Source organism: Haliotis asinina, chromosome 6 (assembly GCF_037392515.1).
Source record: "Haliotis asinina isolate JCU_RB_2024 chromosome 6, JCU_Hal_asi_v2, whole genome shotgun sequence".
Taxonomy (NCBI): domain Eukaryota; kingdom Metazoa; phylum Mollusca; class Gastropoda; order Lepetellida; family Haliotidae; genus Haliotis; species Haliotis asinina.
The window spans coordinates 37235531-37255146 of NC_090285.1; the positions used below are offsets into that span (position 1 = coordinate 37235531).

The 19616-nt window shown below is 37.4% G+C and overlaps 1 protein-coding gene across 4 annotated transcripts in view; it reads left to right on the forward strand.

Annotated features, from left to right (window-relative positions):
* The window catches only part of LOC137287639 (synaptotagmin-7-like), a 243029-nt gene that overhangs the window by 104796 nt on the left and 118617 nt on the right, over positions 1-19616 (forward strand). Inside the window, exon 1 of one of the 4 annotated variants that reach the window (XM_067820022.1) lies at positions 4145-4241. The exons of the other annotated variants lie outside the window; for them this stretch is intronic. Coding sequence (XP_067676123.1) covers positions 4223-4241 — 19 coding nt within the window. The 5' untranslated portion in view covers positions 4145-4222. Of the gene's footprint in view, positions 1-4144; positions 4242-19616 lie in introns of those variants that run through there. 4 annotated transcript variants of the gene reach the window in all.

Below are 19616 nucleotides of genomic sequence, written 5' to 3' on the forward strand. Positions count from 1 at the left end.
AGAGCAGAATCAGTCAGAAGATGTTGTTCGTTTTTTTGTTAAGAAATATCTGTTTGTAACTTTGTGTGACATTTATCAAAGTTGGGATCTTCTCATTAGATGCAGCCCAAGTCAGTGAATATTGTTTCAAGCATCATCAGTTGTTAACAGGTAGGATTTGGTGGAAAAGGTTTTTACTTGGGTTTAACATTGTACTTGAGAATTTTTCACTGATATCACGATGTGCATGCATGTATGTGTGTGTGACTTTTTGTACTAGCTCAGACTTGAACTTGTTTTGTAGTGCTAGCTCACTGAGATACCATCAGTTTAGGTGAATGCCCCACACAGACACATTATACTAACTTTGAGTCCTTCTCATACGTATAAACACCAAGCAGCAGACAAGGACCAACAAGTGCCATATTTTAGCGTCTTTAGGTATGATTTGGTCTAGATAGAACGTTGACCTTAGACCCCGTGTCAGACACTCCAACCACTGGTCTCTAGTCACTAGGAGACTGATTGATTGATTGTTGTTTTATGCCACTGTCAGCAATATCGTGGCCATCTAAGTACTCCAGTCTGGACAGGACAATCCAGTGGTCAGTGGCATGAGTATCATTCTAATGAATTTTGATGTGATGACGTGTGTCAACCAAGTTAGCAAGCCTGACTACCCAGTCCTGTCAGATACTTTTTAATGAAGGGTAATTCTAACCCAGATCTCCATGGGTTGGTAGCAGAAGAAACAAAGCTGTTTTGGTTTTGGACTGAACTGAAGCGAGAGACAAGGTCGTGATGTGATCAAGAATAATTCTGATTTAGCTGGATGTGTAGGAGGTTTGTAGAGGAAAGCAGGATGTCAACATCATTGTAAGCTGACTGAACAAAGCCAGTTAAGGTGGAAAAGAAGAGGATGTAGCCTTAGGTGTTGATATGATTGAGCAGATGTTGCAACTGTGGGCGGGAGTCTAGGACATGGGTCTTGTTATCTGAATCTTCATCACGAGAACTTTCCTGTGGACAGTGCAGGCTGTAGGCACACTGTGAGGGAGAATGATCAAGTTCAGCTCAGCGGCCAGGGCAGGGCAGGGCAGGGCAGGGCAGGGCAGGGCAGGGCAGGGCAGGGCAGGGCAGGGCAGGGCAGGGCAGGGCAGGGCAGGGCAGGGCAGGGCAGGGCAGGGCAGGGGGCGAGGTTGGATGGATGATGTGGGACAGGGTGAGGCCCCTTGATCACAGGGTGAAGTTTCAGTGATCACAATGTGATTGATGTGTCAGTATCATTATCAGCCAGTGTTCTTAAATACCTTCTTATATAAGGTTTCCAATTTCACCTTCCTAGCTGTGGCCCATTAACATTGCTGTGGCCATTGACGTATCCATGAACTAGCTGTGTCTTTTATATAATCATGGATGACAAGAATCAATGTATTGATGTACATGGGAGAAGCAGTCTTATTACTGCTGTTCATGGACTTTAGCACATCCCGTTTCTGCTCCTGTAAAAATGGCTTTACATTAGAGAGGAGACAAGGTTACCAACAAGAAAGTCTGAATGTGATTTCTTCACAGGCAGGCTTGAAAAAAAGCAGCTTGGAATGCAAGTTTTACACAGGGTAATGAGACTGGTTGGAAACATAGGACACTTTCCATGTACTCTTGGGACATCCCATTTCTGCTCCTGTTAAAATGACTTTACATTAGAGAGGAGACAAGGTTACCAACAAGAAAGTCTGAATGTGATTTCTTCATAGGCAGACTTGAAAAAAGATGCAGCTTGGAATGCAAGTTATACACAGGGTAATGAGGCTGGCTGGAAACATAGGACACTTTCCATTTACGTATATTCAGTGTCTGTCATTGAATAAAACATAACAGAATGTTGTTTTCTTCAGTCGTTAAATTTTGAATCAAGAACTCTGAAAATATTTGACAAAAAGTTAACAATGCTTTGTCTTGACTGGACATCTTTAAACTGAACCAAGTGCCATTAAGCTTGTTGCGGTTGCTTACAGACACACCATTGACAGCTTTCTTGATGTGACTCCAGGTGTAGCACAAAATGTGTTGTTAACCACTCATCAAAAACCTACCCACTCTGCCACCCACCCACCCACTCACCCTACCCAACAACTGTCCACAAAATCTTTGTTCAAGGTATAATATATATGTTGATGTAATGTTATGCCTGGTCCAAACATGACCGCATCCCAGATTTGTCAGACCAATTTCAGCATGACACTTGTTTATATAACAGTTTCCAAACAATGTCAGCCATCACCAACGTATGTCCAAATCTAAGATCAATGCCCAAATTACCCAGTAGCAACACAGCACCATCCTCTGCCTAAATAATTCACACTTTTTGCAGCTTCCCAACTGGGATCACTCAATCAAGAACCATCAATAGAGGTTACACACCTTAATAAACACTAGCCATCAGTCCCACTGACTGTCATTGCAATGTTTTCTGTTGGGTTCAGACACTATAATGTGCTTTTTAGATGTGTTGTCATGGCAATAAGGGTTCACATCCTGTATAATTCATAACAATGGTTAGTCATTGTTTTCAAAGGCAACACTCACAAACTCATTTAGACACCAACTATGAAAGTGTTGAGTTTATGTCAATGTAGGTCCCTGAACATTTAAGGCAGGGTTTCTGTGCTTTTTGATATATTGGTATATCCTTTGCACACTGCAGTCTTAAAAGTCTGTGAATTGCATTAGTGTTCCTTACACTAAAAGAAGTTCATCCTCCTAAACTTTCACCTATTAATTTTTGTCACAATCTTGAATATGAAGTAAACCCCGATAATTACTACAGAATATATTTATTCTGAATGTTGCAAATCAGAAATGAAATGATGTTTTTGTCTTGTTTGCCTCTTTTAAGCATTGAACATAACATTTCAAAACTCATTATATACAGGTTATATTGAAAAATTAGATATTCTAATATACATGTACATTAAATGATTTCAGCTTTGGATTTATTTCTTTTCAAAATTATGTGATTCCATAACAGTATTCACACAATTTCAGAACTTTTTAAATGTAAAAAGGAAAAGATGATAAACAAAATGTGCTGCATGTATATTGAGAATATTTCAAGAATAATCAACAACATTTGAAACTACAAGCAAACAAAAGTTACAATTTTTGCCAACATGAAATATGCACAAATTTTCAGAATGATTTACATGTATAGAACATTTCATATACATTTGTGAACTGACTTCACTACTTTTTGGAGATAAAAACATTAAAGCCAGGGTGTATGCCGAGTTCATCTGTGTAGTGTAAATAATTAATTCACGTCTTTATTTTCATTTTTTCCCTCTGTGAATTCTTAAACAAAAATATCTTTAGCATTTATTCATGATGTCAGACCAAAAGTATTTCTTGTTTTATGGATCTGAAGTAATATTTTTTCTATAATGAGAAAATATATATCTAAAGTTTCCCCACTGAAAATATCAAATCCTAATGTTAATAAGTGAATTTCCCTTGTGAAACCTTAATATGATGAACATTATTATCGAGCCATAATGTTGCATGATTTAAAAGTTTGAAACAATTTAACAAGTCAGAGATATTGATATATTTACAAATTGACCCCATGAAAATTCAGGAGCCAGTCGCCCTAGTGACTGGATATTTACTGGCCCGACTGGATCTCTATGAGCCACTGGCCCAAAAGCCCGTGGCTATTTCACACAATGAATATGGAGCTAGTAACACCAATAACGTTCAGTGTCTGTACTTCACATTCCGTTACCAGGCAATCAAGAAACAACAGCTTAATTGTGGGCGGGCACTAATTTTGTTTCTGTTTATGGAAACATAAGAGCAAAACAAACAGTTTGATGACCCCATCAATGTTGTAAATCATTTGCAATATGTCATATACACAAATCACAGAGTTTCGATAGCCTCACATCAAAATATTTACTTAAGATGTCTCTCATAAGCACTTGCTGTTCAATAACATTTACATTAATTAAACCTTCCATTTGCTGGAGTGCCATGTGTGAGTTGTGACTAACAGCCATGCTTCACTAGTTCCATTGTGGGAACCAAATACCTGCTATTTCAGTGATAATTTTTATCTCCGGCATTGAAGTGTTGTGGCGTTATGGTACACTTGGTTTCCTCTGTTGTACTGGGTCGAGATCAGGACGAGCTGTTGCTGTTCAGCACAGACCTGTTGACATGCGGAGTGGTCTGGATATAAACCATGCTTGAGGGATATCTGTGTAAGTTGCATCAAAATTGACGTGAAAATGACAATGTGAATTTGAGTGATGGTTGGTGATGGGATCTTGATATGTTCAGATCAAGGAATACTTTTAATAATCCTTATATAGACAAACAACTGCTTCTACCGGTGAATCATATGTAGGTTGTGTTTTGATGTTTATTTATACATGGGGTTGAAGGACCTGTTCTCAAGGTGTAGTCTGACTGTAGATTAATGCTGGTTAAATGCTGATTTGTGATCAACCAAATACCATATATGTTTAACAGACATGCTGACCAGCACTATGTATCGAATATCTCACTTGAGAACACTGTGTCATCAAATATCTGATGTGATTACACTATAAGTATCAAATATCTCATATGACAGCACTGTGTATCAAATATCTCATGTGAGAGCGCTGTGTCATCAAATATCTCATGTGAGAACACTGTGTATCGAATATCTCATGATTGCATTGTGTATCAGATATCTAAAGTCACAACACGTATATCAAACATCTCATGTGAGAACACACACTGTGTATCGAATATCTCATGATTGCATTGTGTATCAGATATCTAAAGTCACAACACGTATATCAAACATCTCATGTGAGAACACACACTGTGTATCGAATATCTCATGATTGCATTGTGTATCAGATATCTAAAGTCACAACACGTATATCAAACATCTCATGTGAGAACACACACTGTGTATCGAATATCTCATGATTGCATTGTGTATCAGATATCTAAAGTCACAACACGTATATCAAACATCTCATGTGAGAACACACACTGTGTATCGAATATCTCGTGATTGCATTGTGTATCAGATATCTAAAGTCACAACACGTATATCAAACATCTCATGTGAGAACACACACTGTGTATCGAATATCTCGTGATTGCATTGTGTATCAGATATCTAAAGTCACAACATGTATATCAAACATCTCATGTGAGAACACTGTGTCAAATGTAACAGAGGTATCATGTCACAACTGAATACAGACAAACACTTGTAAGGGTTCAGGGGTTTATTGTCTGTGAAGATGTGAGGATCCCTCACCATGGCTAAGATAACACCCTTGGAATAACCAACATATCTCAAATTGCTGGCATAGAGCCACAGGTATATAGTAAATATATAACTACATTTAACATTTTCTGTACACCGTAAGGGTCACTCAATCTGAGTACATAACAAAGTCCATATTACAAATTATAGTAATACTAGTGAAAATCTGACATGTAAGATAACATGAAGAACATCACCTGCATTTCTTGACACAAATACTGACTTTTTCTCAGAGACAAAGGTACTCCACAGTGCAATAATAAAATAATACAACTGAATACAATATATATCTCACTCACACACACATGTGACATCACAGTATATCAAATACATCATGTGACATCACAGTATATCAAATACATCATGTGACATCACAGTATATCAAATACATCATGTGACATCACAGTATATCAAATACATCATGTGACATCACAGTATATCAAGACCCCATTTCTGTGTCCCTAACTCAGGAATATGTCTTCAGTATTGGTAAAATTATGCTAAAATCACCCTCAGTAAACAAAGGAATAAACAAGTAGATTTTTCACATTCTTGAGGTGAAATATTCTGTAGCTTCCACAACTGGAAAGACTTGATAGCAAACATTCAGTTTTCAAAGAGGTAAATATATTCTTAATGAGTGATGACAGAAAACCATTGTACTTTACAAATATCGTCTCTCAGGAAAAGATCAAAATAGTCACTCCAGCTATTGCAGTGTTCCCAGCAGACATTCAAAGAAAAAGCACAGAGCTACTTATAGATATTCACATCCCATACAACTCGTACGACTAGTCGATCAGTACAACCGCATCACCAGAAAACCAAATTACCCAGTAGATATCCACAGGGTTGAAGTTCAACAGAGGTACAATTTCCTGGTACAGACACCTTGCTAATGGCACCAACAGACCAATGATTCTGACATTGCGATGACCAGGACTGCTAAATTAATGAAGTGTTGACACCTTGTAAAGTTAATGAAAGAACAACATTCAATTCTTATGCAAATTTGGCAAGACAAACCCTCTGTTGGGTTTTGATCTAGGAAGCGCTGTGAGTGGTGCGAACGTCCAAGCCAACAGTGTTCTACTTAATACTGAATGATGGGCAGAGCATGTCCCTGGGAATGCAGACAACATGTGAAATCTCATCTGCCTTGGGATATTGGGTCTCCTGTTTTCATTGCATCTCTGTCACTTTGTTTGCCGAATTTTATTTGGTCTTCACATGTGACTTGAAATCTGATTGGTCTGTTTACTTGTCAGATAATGACCAGTGCTGGACTCGATGTTGAGGATTATCTGGACTTGCTCAGAGGCTCATATTCACCCACAAATCTGCAGCAGATGTCAGCATAAATTCTTAGTTTTGAAATAAAACATCCATGAGCCAATGTAATTCTCCATATAACTAATAAACAATTCTATGGCCTTGCAGAGGTAACCTGTATTTTACAGATAACAAGGCAAATGAAGTTTTAATACTTAATTTTATTACTGCATTGAATTCAATCTCAAAATAAATCTAAGAAAATATGATTTCTGAAAATGACTAAAAATGTTTAACAAAACGACTAGTTTTTCTCAGTGCATCACAGGATTTCAGATAAATCAATTTCCTTTTAAAACATTTATCTTATTTAAAGATAAATGTTATTTTTATGACAGCATCTCCACACAGTCATTCCCAGTTAGTCTATCCGTGAAGTTCCCAGGGTTGAATAGGCCTTCAGCAACCCATGACTGTCATAAAAGGTGACTATGCTTGTCGTAAGAGGCGACTAGCGGGATCGAGTGGTCAGGTTCATTGACTTGGTTGACACATGTCATCGGTTCCCAATTGTGCAGATCCATGCTCATATTGTTGATCACTGGATTGTCTGGTCCAGACTCGATTATTGAGAGACAGCCACCATACAGCTGGAATATTGCTGAGTACAGCGTAAAACTAAACTCACTCACTCACTCATTCACAGTTAGTCAGTCCATTCAAGCTCAGAATGCCCCTCAGATAGTGGAGTACATTTTGTGAATTTTGTATGTATAGTACAGTGTACACGTTTAAGATCAGTGTAATTTTTGTTATTTTCATTATCAATGAGACCCTTGAAGATTTGTTTTGGAACTTATCTTAAGCAAACCGTGCTTTCAGTCAGAGACAACTGAAAGAATTGGGCGGCCATTCTCACTGACTTGGTTGGCACATGTCATTGTGTCCCAGTTACATAGATAATACTCATGCTGTTGATCATTGGATTGCCTGATCAAGACTGGATCATTAACAGTCTTTCATCTTTTTATTGCTGACATATTGTTTAGTGTTACATATGAACAATAATATCATGAATTACTCAATGTGTTGCAAGAATTCTCTATTTCCAAGTTCAGTTTCAATAATAGGTTTAAACCCTAGTTTCTGATCCATATCTTTAGGTATCATACTACATGTGGTTGCTCAAAGATAGATATTTAGAGTTGAAACACTTCAGGATTTCCTTCCATGTATGTCCTGTAACATAGCTGAAATATTGCTCAACAATGTTCCTTCTCCCTCAATTGTCCTGTACCAAGCAGTCTTTCATCCTGCAGAGACAATTCTCTCACTGTGTTTACTTATCAAGACTTAAGTGACCAGGTTGGTTGAACTTTATCAAATCTGTTTCCTCATATTGACTTTAACATTGTGAAAAGTCATATGTAACCTGACTGGGCCTCCTGTTGCAAAGTTATGCTTTCCTCAAGACTTATGATCAGGTAAAACCAGGACTAACATGTCTGTGAGAAATGTCAGATGGATCCATTCCTGGAGCTAGTTCAAGTGTGGTCAGTGCCATTTATCTCTGTCAGTCTTACAATGACAGGAAAGGACTCTTCTTGGTGATGTGCAATGTTCAATATATTTTCAAAAAGATACCTCATTAGCATTTTTTAGCATCTCTTTTTGAATATGTGACATATCAGTAGTGATATTAAACAAATATTGTTTATTATCAGCAGCGAGGGAATATGAATTAATGTAATTCTTGTCAAGTAGATGATGAATTAGTGCCATTATGTACGACCTCCTCTAAATGATGTCCCTCTTTTCAGTCATGGATGAGTCTGGCATGAGTTATTGTAATTTGCTGTTAAGAGTTATGTCCCCTGAGCATACACCTGATTTTTCACCTGGTTCAGCTTGATTTTTTTCATTACATACCAGTCAGTTTTATTTAAGTGGAAACCGTCTGAGACCTGTATCATTTCAGAATGTCTTCTGACAAGCTGACACACCATGATTTGACTGGATGATGTATCACTCACTCACTCACTCACTCACTCACTCACTCGACACACCCACCTTCACTTGCTTGCTCACTCACTGACGCCTTCCCTCACCCACCAATCCACCCACCCACTTAGTTCCAACTATTTCACATCCTTCTTCAATAAATCACAAGTATGCTTTCCAAAACAGTATTTCCAAATGAGATGGTCACCTGCTCAACATAAAAACATTTCAGGCTTTTACAAATCTGGTCTCAATTTGGAATCTTTATTAAATAAGCCAGCTTATGACTTGCGCTGGTTTATTTTAAGCATGGATGACATACCAATAACCCAATAAGCAGGATGTACTAATGATCATCTTGCCCGAACAGAGATGCATGGTGTTAGAACATTGATTTTTTTTGGTTTTCACTTCATAACCTGGAAACTTGATACCTGAAGGCAAGCCAGCATTACCAAATATCACCTTGGAGGGATGTCTGCAACGCACTTGTGAGGTACCACCAGAATGTTAAGAGGAATTAGGGCACATTTTGACTTTTTCTCAGGTGGACGACTTAATGAGGTCTAAGTTAATATTTTGGATAATATTGTTTGGGGAATATTCTTGTCCAGTTTAAGGAGAGCATTGGGGACTTGCTAAATGCCATCTGAAGTTCTGGGAGCACTGAGTGATAGCACAGAGGCCACTGGCAGCCATCTTGCTTCTTCATGTTGGAGAGCAGACAACTTAACAGACTCTTACAATCTTCTATCTTTTTGGTCATCTCCTAAAAAATATTGAGATTTTTAATGTCAGAGTTATGTAGGTACTTTTTCTGCCCCCAGAGCATGTGAATGTCGAAGTGTAATTTAAGTGCTAGGAAACATTACTTTTTTCGTGAAATGTTAGTTCTCAAGTGAGATCAAGTAATTAAAATTTTTATGTTGAGAAATAAATTTCAGCTGAAACACATTTGCTTCATTATACCTCTTTTAAAAGCTGACATCAAAGTCTTTAACATTTTTACAATTTATAATCATGCAAAAATCATTGATTTTAATAAAGAGGTATTATTGACTGAATAGAGGATGTCATGTATCCACCAGTGTAGTGGAGTGGAGTCTTATCTCTGTAGTTATGTGAGAGGCAATTCCACTTACTTTAATTACTTCTGGCACTTTTTAAACCATTAAAACATCAAATTGCTATTCATCCAATGACTGCTTGTATCTACGGTAATATTAGATGGTGTCTAAAATTCAGTTATATTATATTCATGGTATTGCCCTAATTTCATTCCTCTTAAATCCTAGACATTATACCACGTCTTATGTTTAAAGGAGGCAATATTTTGACCGACCAATATTTTAAAAGTGTAGTGACGAAATTTAAGATTTAAATAATAAAATATCTTTAGTTTTCACGTGATTCTACCTTTTAAATATGCACATCAGCGTCTACCGGATCAGAATTCACTAGGACAAGTTGTTGATGTGTTTATAATATACTGAACAGCGAAAGAAATGCATGTTTTAAAAAAATGAAATCTCTTAAAAGTAAGAGATGGTAAATGTTTTCTATTTAAAAACTTGACAAATGAACAGTTGTGTTTCTTTTGCTTGTTCATTGTTCAGTATAGCTATTGATGTTCTGGCATGAATCATTTTTCTGAAAGATTTTGTTCTGGAGAGTACTTAAAAATGATTCTGTCTCACTTTTGAAAATATGAAATCTCTAATTTATTAAACACTATAGATTGCATTGCTTCTAAGTGCAAAACGCATCTGGACGAATGTTTTATTCAGGTTCCAGTCATGTGTGGTGTTTGTTGGTGCAGTTGTACCAGAATTGATCTTAGCACTAAAACTGTGTTTGTGCCCATACCTTAACGTGGACTTACGACAGTCATTATCTTGGGATCACTTTGTAAAGCAGAGCTTATTGGTCTGAGTTGTTTTTGTTTTGTCAAAGATTCAAACATTAGTTTGAACCAGGTTTGTCTGCCACATATCTCTGTTTGTGTTAGTTTCAAGAGGGTGGGTTGCGATCAACTAAACAGACATACCTTTTTCGCTTGGGTTAAACTCAGTCTATTAACTGGCACCTCCTTCTTTCCTCATAGGGTAACAGGTCAGGTGCACTCAGCACTAGAGTTGTGTCCCTTTGGTAAGTCAGAAACCTATCACAGTTTGTCCGGATGTGTCCGAATTGTCCGATTAATGAGGATGCTGGAATAAATAACTGCAACTAAATTATATTTATTCAATTTTGTTACCAAAGCATTGGATAAAACCGATTGTTGGATAACAGAGGTCAGATTAATGAGACTTGACTGTATTTGGCAGTGTTCTTGCAAATAGTCAGATCTGGACCAGACAATCCAGTGGTAGACACCATGTGCCTCAAATTATGCAGCTGGGATATAATGACATGTCAAACATGTCTGCAAGCCTGACCCTCCTATCCCCATAAGTAACCTCTTGTTCGATTGCTATAAGCAGCATAAAACCAAACTCACTCACTCACTCACTCACTCACTCACTCACTCACTGGTAGTCTCTTACGACAAGTATAGGTTGCTGAAAACCATTTTGAACCCATATCGTCAATGGGACTTCAGGCACTCCTCCCTTATAAACCAGACCAGTATGAAATAACTGACACAATGTTCAAGTGGCCTTTAACTCAGCTCTCTCACTCACTTCATTCCTACAGGACACTTTTGTAATGGCAATATATTGAAGTGAGTAGAGAGCAGCATAAAACTCAACACAATCACTCTACACTCGGCATTTATCAGTTCTAATTTTCAGCGGAAAAGTAGCAATGAGACTTAACAAGTCCTTCACCACCTCCCACCACCTGGTATAACCCTCACAGAAACTAATTTGTATCGTGGCTCCTCGTTTTGTTCCAGGAACACTGCTGATTTCCCATTAGACAGACTGTTAATGGACACCCCACAAACATTTGTTATTCACTGAATGCTCGCTGATTTCACGCCTGCATGGAGATACATGTGTGTTGGCTGAGAGCTTATTACACTAACACACGTCTTTGAATATAAGATGAATACAGTTACACAACTCTAACCTAATTTTGGAGCTGCTTCCAGTGTAAGATCCATATTTTCACAAAGAAGTTGCCATAAAACAGAGGCTGAAGACCAGAAGATGGTTTTGATGGTACTTGGCTGTGGTCACTAACTGATCTCGGCTACCTGAGCAACACAGAATTGCTTTCTTGTCACAAACTGTTTACGACACGAGTCTTCGTTTGGGAGATGTAATGAGGTGATTTAAGGTTAACAGTAGTTGAGAACATAGCAGATGGGCTCCAGGTACCATATGTCTGTGATATTGCTCTCTTCAGTCGAAGTTTATAATTGTGGGGTGTCCGGGCCACAGCTAAGTAGGTGATATTGCTGACATGCTTTTAACAGGAATGAACCTGAGCCTGAAAACCGAACCTGAGTTAGTGAGTGAGTAGTTGCAAACACCTGCATTGTTGCTGATGCTATTTGATGCAATACTCACTCACTCACTCGTTCACTTGCTCACTCACCTGTGGTGGTGGAGTAGCCAAGTTGTAAAAGCATTTGCTCTTCACGCTGAAGACCTGGGTTTGATTCCCCACATGGGTTCAGTGTTGTTGAGCCATTTCTGGTGTCCTCAACCATGATATTGCCAGAATATCCAGTCACTCACAAAATCAATGTTTTTCAAAGCTTAAAATCAAGGCCTGATGTACATCCCAGATTAGGGAGACCAAGAGCAATTTCAGCATGAATATTGTTGTCTAAATTGACCCAAACAATAGCATCTGCATAAGCATCACAATGTTTCACATCAGCACATTGTGATGATAGATTATTTTCTTTGGTGCCATGGAGCACCTGGCTTAAACATAGCTAGACAATGGCTAAAACCTCCTTACTTTAGTCTCTGGACCAAGGTATGTTTACCTGACTCAAAATATTTGCACAAAAATGTCATCAATAGGTGACAATAGCTCACTGAGGAAGGCAGGGTGTAATAATATTAGAAGTAAAGTGAAGGATCAGCTTCATTCATACACTGGAAATTACATGATGGAAACATATCCATATCGTGGCTACTTGCTAATTAGCTCATGGAATAAATGTTCAATGGGACAGTGATTGTCCTGAATTGGTCACTATGACAACAGATTGCTGAATACCAACCACAAACTTCACCAGGGTCACTCAAAAGATTGGATACTGGAGGCAGTCATAGTGTCATATTATTGTGATACTTTTCTAATCCTCCACACATTCAGTAGTGTCTAGTTTCTGTGGCTTTACCAGGAATGTCAACAGTGGCTTATTTTTTCAAATGTCATGAAATCTTTACAGTCCATCTGTAAGATTATCAACTGTTATAGGCAATATTTCCTTTTTTAAGACAACCTGAATACATATTCAAACAAGTGTGGTGGTTTTATGACTTTCTTTAAATAAAGTTATCTCATGTTAGGCCTCCAGGAAAATAATCAAAAATATGATAGGAAAAGGAATTACCAAACAGTCTAATGAATTTGGCCTTTATGAGTTATGTCTCTTTTAGTTGGTTCAGTAGGTATTTTATATGACAAACATTTTCTTTATTTAATATTTTACTGTTTTAGACTATTGAAGAGCTTGTGAAGACAGAGTTGTCACCCTTTAGGCCTCCAGGAAAAGAAGTTGCCAAACCAATTTAGATGTAGTTTTAAATGTGTGTTTAAAATGTATTTGTACCTACTATTATTGTTGTTGTTTTCTTTGTCAAGAATATCAGGCTTGTATCCATAGTGACTTGCATGTTTTCAGTGTTTACCATTTTTGCATTAAGCTGAAGGTCAAGGTTTAATTCCCTCGTGTGCGGTGTGTTAATGTGTAACGCCCAATTGGTCTGTCTCTCCCCTTAACGTTACTTGAATATTCCTGACAGTATCATAAAAGCCAACCCACTCATTCAGATATAAATCGTTGTCGAGATTGGCAGCATTGTGGTGATGTGAAGATGCCAACTTGTAGAATTGTTTCCCTTTGAATTGGATGCAGTGGAAAAGTTGACATTAATCATTGAAGCATTCACGTAATTGAAATTTGAGATTACCCGATATCCTAGAAGAGTTTATCAGCAGTTGTGCTGGTGGTGGATTTTTCGAGAATGGCTTGTGCATTTTTAATGAGTTACAATCTATCATGCCAGTATTTGATGTAGATATGTCTGATATATATATATATGTATGTCAAAACTACAACATGCAAAAGTTTACATTTATATTGTAAATAACAGTGATTGTATATAACATGCACTATGTTAACCCTATGAACTGCAAGAAAGTCATCTCATCATTCTGAAATGTAAGGACATCATGCTGAAATGTTTTTATGTCATGCTGAAGTGTTGATGCCATCATGTCATGTTGAGATGAAATGACATCATGTTATGACATTGTGCTGGAGTGTTATGTTTTCATGCTGGTGTCCCGCTGAAGTGTTATTGTGTCAAGCTGAAGCACTATGCCATGATGAAGTGCTATTGTGTCATGCTGAAGTGCTTCTGTGTTATGATGAAGTGATATGTCAGGCTAAAGCATTATTATGATGTGCTGAAGTGCTGTTTTGTCATGTTGAAATGTTATGACATCATGATTATGGGATTGGGTGGTCAGGCTCTCTAACTTTGTTTATAAATACATGTCATCATATCCCATTTGGACAGATCAATGCTTAAGCTGTTGATCACTGGGTTGTCAGGTCATTTCTGGAATATTACTGAGTGTGGCCTTGAACCACATACAAGGTCAACATGAGAACTCAATATTCTGAACACCATACTAACTCCTCCTCATCTCCCTCCTTTTCATCATCATCATCATCAGCATCATCATCATCAGCATCAGCATCAGCAGCAGCAGCAGCAGCAGCAGCAGCAGCAGCAGCAGCAGCAGCGTTCTTTCCCAGCCCCCTGGATCATGGACTTGCTAATTGTCAGATTCCATCTTGAATTTAACAAATCCACCATGCCTTCTAGACATCTCCATGTTCAGGACATTTTCTGTCAGCCAATAAACAGCCAGTATCCCGTTGTCCTTTCATAAGGTGTTAAATTTATTACAGTTTTTAGATTTCAGACTTACCAGAAAATAGATGTTCCGACATGAAGAAAATTGATTTTGTCTGGAGCTCTCAAGACATAATGTGTACTCAGTACCTCCAGCTTATGAGGTACATGTAAGGAGTGTATATTGCACTGTCTAGTGTGTGAATCGATATGTCGATCGTTGTCACTCAAAGTAAAGTCTAGCACAAGAACAATATGCTTTGGAAGATTTCAAATGGTATCCTCTTCTTGAAATATAATAACCTGGTTAACTGCTTTGTATCAGTATCTGTAAACAGACTTCAAAGGACATGTTCTGAATCTGAAATTAGGGTTACGAAACTCAATTTTAATAATTACTAATTTTATTACTATATGAACTTAGTCCATCTTCATGGAAATGATGGGATAAAATGATAATAAAGTAAAGTTGAGAAAAATTGATATTATTTTGTGTCTAAGATATCACTGGACTGAGAGGTGATGTAGCCCAGAGGTTAAAGTGTTTTTGTCACCTTGAACTAGGTTTGAATCTCAAAACAGGGACAGTATATTAAATCATTTCTGATCTCTCGTTCAGGATGCCAATTTAGTTGATGGGTGATGGTTTGTTGTTTACCACAGCACTCAGCAATATTATTGCTGCAGTCTGTAAATAATCAAATGTACCAGACAACCCAGTGATCAACAGCATGAGCGTCAATCTATGCAACTAGGATACAACAATATGTGTCAACCAAGACAGTGAGCCTATCAGTCTGATTCTACTAGTTGCCTCTTACGAGCAGCATGGGTTACTGAAGACCACTTCTAACCCGGACATTCACTGGTCCCAGATTAGGTGATGATGGACCATCATTCTCGTCAGCTTCATCAGTTGCTACAAAGTCAATATTCACTTCCTTTTCTGATGCGTTAAAATTGTGCAAAGTTCACTTAATATTTTGTAAGGGAGGATCTTGAGATTTAATTGGTCATGTATTTTCATAAGGACATAGCACAGGTTTTGTGTAGAGGTAAAATGCAACTTTCTTGAGTGCAGAGGCTTTTCTCAAGCCTCAAAGAAGTGTATTCTCTTAGGAACTTGCCCTCTGGCACTTTGGACCTAGTGTAAAATTATATCAGTTTTTGTCATGTGTATTCACCTTTTCATTTTAGAATGCATAATGTATTGTGAGCAGAATCTGTATTTTTAAGACCAAACACCTAAATGGATTGCCCTTCCGAATGGTTCAATATATGGACTTAGGGAAAATAAGTGGCACAAAAATGCTTATTCATTGGAAAAAGCAAATATTAGCTTACACCTCGGTGGTGTTAAGGGATGTTTGTTCTGCATAATCCAGATTCTCATAACAACTTTAGGTAAATGGGTTGCTAATTAACAGATATTCCATTGATTCTGAGCAAGAAAAGAATTTCTGATCAAAGGGAGATAACTCCATATAGATTATTCGACCAAGACTATGGCCTTGCATCAGTAGTAATTTGTGGCAGCTGATATTTAATTCGATATGTTAGAAGTACAAAAGAAACTTAGTTAAACCCACATATTTACAAACTGAAATTTATTTAAAACCTGGTTGGTGTTATTTAACAATTGTTGAATGTCATGTATGTTTCTGCAGAGACCTTTATAATCTATTATATGGTCTGTGATTTCTGACAAGTTACTCTGTTCTTAAAGTCAGTGGTGTAAATGTTACTGCAATTAATATTTTCAATTTTAAAAAGTACTTGCATGCTTTTAAGATGAAAAGTGACTACATCATTTCAAGGGATTCTTATCCAGGCAGAAAAGCTATTTTGAGCATTTGCTTTCATTTAAAGGGCACGAACATATTAGTACATTTTATGGGTGCTTCCTTTAATTTTATATCCACCCACTTTCATAATGCTAATGGTGAGCCAAGTCATGTGAAAATATAACAAAGATATTTTTCCCTTGTATTCTGTGTTCACTGACAGAAAATGTCAACCATTTGCAGAAAAAAACATAATTCTGAAAAGAGAAAATGATGGTTGACCTTTGAGTTGATCTGTTACACACTGGGCGGCAGTGGTTCCTGCAAATTATCAAAGACTGTGAGATACAAGCTTGTCTCACTGGTTTCAAGAACAGAGAGAGTAATTTCCGCTGTGTGCTTTGTATGTTTCTACAATACCACAAGTTGTGCTTTCACTGTGTCAAATTTCGAAAATTCCACCAACAACAGACAGCATGGCGCAAAAGTAATTCCAATTCTGTTTTTCAGAATTTGCAAAGATACTTTCAAGGTGATAGAATTTTCTTTTCTTTTGTCAGATTTCAAGTTATTTTTGTCTGATTTAGGTTTGAGGATAAATATCAGTGCATTTGCCTTTTGAGCTACAACTGAATTCAGGAGTGTCTTTTGTAAAGTTTAAAGTGTGATGTAATAATCCAAAATTATCATAACATGACAACTGAGTCAGACTTTTAGTATAATAATCAGCAGCTGGAACTGATTCTCTTATGCAGATATTGTAGAGGTTGTTGAGGGAGGGTACAACATATCACTGGTGCTGCCACTGTTATCCTACTACACTACATCAGCTGCTGTGATGCTTCTCTGATGACTTGTGTGTGCTGTAGATGCAGTAGATTTTGCCATCACTATTTATGCTTTGCAACCGTCAGACTGGTGCCCTGTTTCACAAAGCTCTCGTAAGCCTAAGATCCTGTAACTTTCCTCATAGTATTCCTTCTTCCTATACTGGAACATTGATTTACAATAGTTGTAGTGCTATAAACGCTCTATGAAACGCCACTGACTGCTACTACGACCATAAACAATTTCATTACCATGAACATTACCATTAAAACTAACACTAATATTACCACTAACTCCAGTCCTAACATTATCATAAGCACTAACACTAACCTTACCACAAATATTACCACTAACTCCAGTCCTAACATTATCATAAGCACTAACACTAACCTTACCACAAATATTACCACTAACTCCAGTCCTAACATTATCATAAGCACTAACACTAATTTTACCACTAATTTTACAATTGAAACTAACACTAATATTACCATTAAAAAAACACACTTGTGTATTACCTCTACGTCCAATATAACATTATCATAAGCACTAACACTAATATTACCATTAGAACTAAAATTAATATTACCACTAACGCTAACATTATCATGAACATTCTTGTTACAGCTAACTGTGTTACTTAAATTAACACTAGTATTAATTATCAGTAAAACTAACATTAAGATTACCAGTAACACTGACATTACAATTCACACTATCAATAATACTGACATTATTGCAGTTACTATCTCCAACTTCACTACTACTATTTTCCATAAAAAACTATCATTAACACAAACACTATCACTAACAATACCAATAACACTAACACAAAAATCACCAGTAACACTACCATTGACATGATCAGTAACAATAACATTACCACAACTACTATCTCTAACTTTACCACTAATATTAACATTTTCCGTAACACTATCATCAACACTAACGATGATACTAATACTTACATTCGCATTACCATTAATGCTAACATTATCACTAACATTACCATTAGCATCAACACTAAAAATCTTCCATGGGTACAATGTGTGAAGCCCATTTCCGTTGTCCCCCTGCCATGATATTGCTCGAATATTGCTGAAAGCAGCATAAAAATATACTCAGTCACTACAAAGAAGGTCACGGTTACTATCACCTCTTTCACTCCCTATCGTAGCTGACTGTCACTAAGATTATCAGTAACACTACCATTATCACTAAAATTACCACTATTTTTATCACTGAACCTATAAATAAGACTAACCTTGCCACAACCACTACAGTTGGGACTGCTTTTCATCATTAGGAAGGTGGCAGTGCTGCTTCACAACTCACCCTTTTATGAATACATGATTAATACCATCAAAAAATTCCAGGTTCTGTTTCGGCTGAAGTTTTTCACATGCTGAAATATATCCTCATTAACCATAACAGTGTGAAACAGAAAACTTCAAATTTATCTGAAATGACTGGAGTTAACAGATGACCGATGTGCGCACTACAACACAACCTTGTGTCCTAGCAACGTAAAATGTGAAATATCATACCTACATGATGGAAAACAGTTTTGACATATGGTATAGCAGCGGCATTTCTTCTCCGATATGAAATAACATCGTCATGAGGCTTTGGGCATTCAATTATTCATAATAATCTGAGACATTAAATTGAGTGATGGCTTAAGCTTGTGGTTTGGGGGATAAATTCTGTCACTGATTTCAATAAAGGTGCACATAGATCAGATTTTAATGCATTTTGTGTATGTATTTACAAACGTTGATTGGATTTTGTTGGGAATGGGTTTTTGTTAATCCAGACTAGACTGAGTGGGGGAATTATGCAGCTTTTGTGGTATTGTTTCATGCTAGATGTAATGGCTGGTGTCAAATGACACTTTTTCTTTCATGATGACAGTGAGTGGTATTTTTGTGTGCCACATTGGATTTCCTCCATGGGGACTGTAATACAAGATGTTCTAATGTCTCATCCTTTCATAAAAGGCGACTGTGCTTGTCATAAGAGGTGACTAACGGGATTGGGTGGTCAGGCTCGCTGGCTTGGTTGACACATGTCATCGGTTCCCAATTGCGCAGATCGATGCTCATGTTGTTGATCACTGGATTGTCTGGTCCAGACTCGATTATTTACAGACCGCTGCCATGTAGCTGAGTGCAGCATAAAACTACGCTCACTCACTCACTCGCATCCTTGTTTATGTCAAACTGACTTGTGACAGTCTGTCAGTTACACAGTTCCCAATTGTGTATATCAATGCTCATGTTGTTGATCATTGGATTGTCTGGTCCAGACTTGATTATTTACAGGCTGTCGCAATATAGCTGGAATATTGCTGAGTGCAGCGTA